Source organism: Stylophora pistillata, chromosome 12, assembly GCF_964205215.1.
Source record: "Stylophora pistillata chromosome 12, jaStyPist1.2, whole genome shotgun sequence".
NCBI classification, from domain to species: domain Eukaryota; kingdom Metazoa; phylum Cnidaria; class Anthozoa; order Scleractinia; family Pocilloporidae; genus Stylophora; species Stylophora pistillata.
This window is the reverse complement of record NC_142530.1, coordinates 3,944,884-3,951,094: the sequence shown is the minus strand read 5'-3', so window position 1 is coordinate 3,951,094 and position 6,211 is coordinate 3,944,884. Positions and strand designations below refer to the sequence as shown.

General features: G+C 37.7%; 1 protein-coding gene and 1 pseudogene across 2 annotated transcripts; one reads left to right on the top strand and one right to left on the bottom strand.

Annotated features, from left to right (window-relative positions):
- Positions 1-2,175: 2,175 nt before the first annotated feature.
- On the top strand, positions 2,176-4,108 carry LOC148718454 (uncharacterized). Its single transcript, XM_088741859.1, has 2 exons — positions 2,176-2,370; positions 2,638-4,108. The coding sequence occupies exons 1-2, from the start codon at positions 2,197-2,199 to the stop codon at positions 3,712-3,714; spliced, it is 1,251 nt and encodes a 416-aa protein (XP_088597985.1). The 5' UTR covers positions 2,176-2,196; the 3' UTR covers positions 3,715-4,108.
- Positions 3,742-5,947, bottom strand: LOC148718453 (uncharacterized; annotated as a pseudogene). Its single transcript, XR_015994263.1, has 2 exons — positions 5,604-5,947; positions 3,742-5,426 (listed from the first exon to the last, which is right to left on the bottom strand). The product of XR_015994263.1 is annotated as an uncharacterized LOC148718453 (transcript).
- Positions 5,948-6,211: the final 264 nt, after the last annotated feature.

Genomic DNA, 6,211 nt, shown 5'->3' with positions numbered 1-6,211 from the left:
GGTTATGAAAATAATATCATACATACCACGTTCTTTTTTTGTTGAAATGTTCTAACTGGTTATAGAACTTGTCGTTTTCATCGTGGTATTGTAGATAGATGAACGTTTAATTTCTTGCGTAAAGATATAAAGTCAGGCTAATCTATTGTCTTGATCAATACAATTAATAGCCTGACTCTACATCGTGAGACTAACGATTAAAGGTTCATCTACCTATAAAACCATAATGAACAACAACAGTTTCTATCACAGTCAGACTCTTGCGAAAACTTTAAACTTCATACAGAGATCCGACCTATCTCACGATATAAATTTTCTGTGTGCTCCTCACCGATCCTCGTTTGAAGTGTAGTAGGAGCTCCCTTTTTCTTTAATTATGTTTTTGTCGCGCTTGAATGAAATGAGCGGAGGCTGCAAAAAGATAGTGTTTGAGGCCTTCCTATGACCTTAAAATACATGAGATTATCCTTACCACTGCTTTTCATATCCAGTCGTAATGATCTTTGATCAAATGGTCGTAACGCTGGTTGTGAACTACACGTTCGAAAAATCCTCATAGCGACTGGAAGCCGAAAATTGACCAGAAATGATTACAGCTCTTTACAAGCAAAATCAGCTGTTATATATTTAAATATAAATCCAGGAATAGGTTGAGAAGAAAGTACAAGGAACCTGTATATGCATATACAGTGCAACCCTCAAAGCCGGACGTTCTCGGGACCGGAGGAAATGTCCGGTTTAGAGGGGTGTCCGGTGTACTGAGGTTTTACTCATAAGGCAATTTTATTCAGCATAATGTACTGTCAAACTGAAAGTACCAGTACATCGGCGACAAAATTGGTTGTCGAATCCCTTGAGAATTTTCTACTAGTGATAACCACAATGATAAATTCATCCTTACTAGCAGCTCATTTTCTGGATGTGTGGAAGGAGGCACTTGTTGATCCAAGATGTAAGAAAGCGGAGGTGAATGACTTCAACAATCTTCGACCAGTTAGCAATCTTCAGTACGTCTCAAAACTTGCAGAACGTGCAGTGTTTGATCAGGTGCATGCTCATTTGTCCCAATCAGTCTGCTTACAGAAAGGGCCATGGTACAGAGACAGCGCTTCCAAAGATACAAAATGACATTCTGATGTCTGTGATCAGTCAACATGTTGTATTATTAGCGTTACTCCATCTTAGCGCAGTATTTGACACCGTGGACCACTCTGTGCTATTATCCCGCCTCAAATCTAGCTTTGGAATAAGAGGGACTGCATTGAGGTGGTTTTCTTCGAACCTCTCTGGGCGCATTCAGCGGATTTCACTCGATGGATACTGCTCAGATACTTTCGATCTTCAAGAAGGCGTTCCCCAAGGGTCATGCTTGGGACCGGTATTGTTCAAGCTTTATGCGTGCAAATTGTTTGAAGTGGTTGGTAGGCGCCTTCCTAGTGTCCATACGTATGCTGATGATACGCAATTATATTTGTTATTTAAGCCAGAATCTGCGTCAAGCGCTCAAGATGCTGTTGATGCCATGGAACATGGCATACGTGACATACGAGCGTGGATGTTATGGGACAAGCTTAAGATTAGCGATGGGAAGTCAGAATTTATGGTTATAGGGACACGGCAGCAGTTGTCAAAGGTCCATATTAGCTCTATTAAGATGATGCCTGTGTATCTTCAGTTTCCTCTGTGAAAAATTTATGATCTTGGTTTGATGACAACATGAGCATGCATGCTCATATAAATCACACATGTAAGGCTGCATATTACCATCTAATTAATGTAAGGCGTATTAGGAAATACTTAAGTAATGAGGCAACACAATCATTAGTTCACGCACTAATAATTGGACGTATTGATTGCTGTCACAAAATTCTATGTGGACTGCCCCTAAAGTATGTTAATAAGTTACAGCGCCTTCAGAATTCAGCATGAAGATTGATTTTCAATATACCAAGGTTTGACCATGTGACACCAGCTCTAAAATCTCTACACTGGCTTCCAGTAAAATTCAGAATCGAATTTAAAGTAGTTCTAATGACTTTTAAGGCACTCCATGGAATTGCCCCCAGATATTTGAGAGATTTAATTACTATTGAAGAGAATAGAGTAGCAAAGCCATGACGTCACGTTTCCATGACAGCATTTTTCTCAGTTCTAAACAAACGCTGAGGTCTCGTTGTTTATGGCGCCATATTAATCATGACCTTATTTTCAATCTCTCCTTTGCTATCTTACTTCGAAGATGAAAAGAAATCTATCGCAAAAGGGGAGAACCACGTCAAATCTGATCATATAGAATGTTTTATGTATAATCAAGGCATTCTTAGAGGCAAAGTTCACGCTGGTATGAGATCAAAAGTCTACGAGGTTACGGTACGTAAGCTCTCTTGTATGTTTATGTTTATATTTTGTGAATCGGTTGGGAATCATTAGATCAATTATAAAAGCTACTCAATAGCTTTAATATCTAAATTATAGGCTCCGATGTATATGATATTGACTTCATAAAGTATAGCTCTTAGCGCCTCTAAAATAGGATCCGTTCGATGGCTGTTCGATTGGAGCGCTGAGAACGCCTGAGAGCTATTTACAACCAATAAAATCACTAAAAGAATAAAAATTTTTCTTCTTCTACTTTAGATATACGTAGATAGTAACTTGAATATCAAGTCGACAGAGTGTGAATGTCCTAAGGGCGCTTTCAAGTGCAGTCATGCCGCAGCTGTGTTCATTTACGCCATACATCATGTTAGTCGTACGGACATCGAATGTCGATGGAACAAGCCAAAAAAGCCAACTTGCCCTGCAGTTCGGGACGTCACTGAGATGTTTCCTCCTCCGAAACGGTACTGTGCTCTATCGAGAGAACCTACGCAAGCAGATCGTTCATCCATTTACCGATCGTTATGTGAATATGGAAAGTTCACAGGACTATGGTGGATTCTGAGCCCTGAACCTGAACCGGTGACGTTACCAATGCTTACAATCGAAGAAATAATTTATTCTGATGGCTTCCTTCAAGCCCATGGAAAGGAAGATCAGCTCTCCTTTTTTAAGGAAAAATGCAAAATTCAAAGTAGTACTATACAAGAAATAGCAAAACTCACAGTGGGTCAAAGAGAGAATCCAGCATGGTCAATGCTTAGAAAGGGAAGACTCACAGCTAGTAATTTTGGTCCTGTCTTAGCAGCCAAGAGAGTTTCACAATCACTCTTGAAAAGACTCATGGGCGAGTATGATTTATCTGGAGTCAAAGCCATCACATGGGGAGTCAACAATGAAAAAGAAGCTGTGAATGCATTTGAGATGTCACATTGTTTAAAAGTTGAACCAACAGGAATTTGGTTTGAAGAGTCAGGTATTCTTGGTGCCACACCTGATGGTCTAGTTGATCAAAAAGGTATTTTGGAAGTAAAATGCCCATATACCTTTAGGAATTCAACCATAGAGGAAGTTATAGAATCAGAATCATTCTATTTGGAGAAGCGAAAGGGCAAAATTGAGCTTAAGAGGGATCACAAGTCTGGGTATTGGCATCAAATTCAAGGACAGCTCCATCTCACAAACAGAATGTATTATTTTGTTGTGTGGACTGTCAAGGGCCACGTAACTTTGGTCATTCATAGAGACGAGGAATGGAAACCTAATCTTGATATTCTAAGAAACTTTTATTTCCATCATTACTACCCTAAACTGATTGAGGGGGAATTATTATAAGTGTGAATACATAAGAGGAGACATATACACTTGTACTCTTTATATTTATTCTACCTTATGTGGAAATGAGAAATTAAAAAATGTTACTCTTCAACTCTGTAGAACAATTGAAAAGATTGAAAATTATTAACTGTTAATGATTCTCTTCTTCCCTTGTACAGTTAGGATTATATGAACTAAGAAAATAATCATAGAATATCATAGTTGTTAAAGTTATGAGGAATAACCTATATCTATCCATCTATCTCAATTGTTGGTAGACTACTTTTCCAAAATAGAGACAGAAACTAGAGTGATGCTTTCATGCCTATTAAAGTAAGAATCACACCCTAAGTAAAGAGCAAAAAGTAGAAAAAAAAAGAATTGAAGAAATTGCCATAACTTATTGACTTTTTATTACTGTAACTATTGAATCTTTGTAGTCATCAAAAACATGACTTGAGCCTCTCTTGAGAATTTTCTACTCAAAAAATACATTTGTACAACCTTCCTTGATTAACGGAAACTGCAAATTAACAAGAGCAGCACAAAACTGAAAAATTTTTTCAGAATAGCATCTTAGGTAAGAGGGAATAAAACTTAAAATCTTAAAATCCTTTAACCTGGCGTTAGCCCTCTCTACATGGCTTCTGCATTTGGCAATCGACTTAGTTACTTTTATTTCATTTTCAGTAAATTTACCATTGTTTAAGAATGGGGGAATATTTACAGACACACCCCTCGGAACTATGTCTTGGGTTAGAAAGCCCTTGTCAGCAAGAACAAGATCTCCTGGATAAAGGTGTTTCAAAAAACCAGACATTTCCACTATAGCCTTATCTGAAGTTGATCCAGGGTAAGGGTTAGAAACATATGTTATGACCCCATTAGGTGCCACACCAACGAGTACTTTAAATGAATTCATACCTCTGTATGAAGAATAAGTTGCACTTTGATGACTCATTAGGCCAGGGGTTGCAACTTCAATGTCTGTGCAATCTATTATGATCTTACAAGAACTGAACTGTGTAAATGATGACGGCAAACAAGTCATTTTTCTCCCTAGAAGGTACTGTTGACATCAAAAAGTGAACAAAATCTCGTGCAAGAGTTGAATAAATGTAATGACAATATTAGATATAGTAGTTTCACTGCATGAAAATAACTGAGCTTTTTGAAGGTTCGTGTAATTCTGTCTAATCTTTATTAAAGTTATGAATATCTGGTCTTCAAAACTTATTGATTCCACCTTCCAGCCATGAAAATATATTATTGAGTCTTTGAATCTTAAAGTATAAAGTACAACTACATCAAATACTTGCTTAGTTGGAAGACCGGTTTCCATGCGTATTACATCGTCACTTAACGCAGACACTGAGTATTTTTCTCTAAAATATTTTGACTTCTCTTCATGTTGTTGAAGGTCATTTCTCAGCTGCTTTACTTCTGCTTCAAGGATTATCTCCGAAGCAGTTAAATCGTTGAGTACGTCCCGTTCTTGATCTTCACTTTCGTTGCTCTGCAAGGCTTCTCTCATTTTTTCGATGTCGACTAATTCCTTGCCATCTGTACTTTTTTCCAATTTCTTCTTCTTCTTTGGTGGCGGTTTACTGCTAGAGGGGAAAAGTTTTCCTTCGTTGTGCTTAAAAATCTCTGGCCCAAATACCTTCTCGTCATTTCTGAAATGGCAGCTGCAAACACAGCTGTGTTTGCTTGGTTCTCGATCTTCTCTCCTGTTGAAACATATAGAGATGTGGAATGTATTTAGATCAGAGTTGGATTTTGTTAGAAGTAAATCGAAACAAGCGTCAATCCAACAAGTACCATGTTTATTAGTCCGAAAGCCACAATACTTTAGTTTAGCTGCGATATTCTGGTTTTACAGTATATATGTAAGTTAAAATACAAACCTTAATAATCTTCTCCATCGATCATACTCAGATTTTTTCTTTTCTTTGCTCGGGAATGCAAAGAAGCGACAGCAATGACTCTCAGACTGGTGATTACATTCGGGTGCGAAACACTGAACCATTTCGCCTAATTCTCCAATATTTTAGATTCTGCAAGATATTATAGCCTTATCCTTCTACTTCCAGCATAACTTGAATGTACCACGAGCGTCAAACAAGGAGTTCAAAGTCTGCAAAACGGAGCTTCACATGACGCTTGCGTCCGCCATATTGGATAGAACAGTTTGTTTAGAACTGAAAAAAATTCGGTCATGACAACGTGACGTCATACTTTGCCACTCTATAGTGGTTATAACCTTAGATCAAATAAAGGACTTCTGTTGTTACAACCGAACAAAACTTTGAAAACATTAGTTGATCGCGCATTTTCTGCTGCAGCACCCAGACACTGGAACAGCCTCCCTCTGGAGCTTCGTAACGAGAGAAACTTGTCAAAATTCAAGAGCTCCTTAAAGACTTACTTTTTTAGATTAGCTTTTTATTAGATTTAATTTATTTGATGTACTTATTTGTAAATAGTTTTATACAGGGTTGTGTTTAATTTTTCT

Bases quoted from the DNA above. Each gene is read 5' to 3' on its own strand.
- LOC148718454 (XM_088741859.1), top strand. From the start codon at position 2,197: ATGACCTTATTTTCAATCTCTCCTTTGCTATCTTACTTCGAAGATGAA. The intron at 2,371-2,637 runs GTACGTAAGCTC...CTTCTACTTTAG, and splicing joins CAAAAGTCTACGAGGTTACG to ATATACGTAGATAGTAACTT.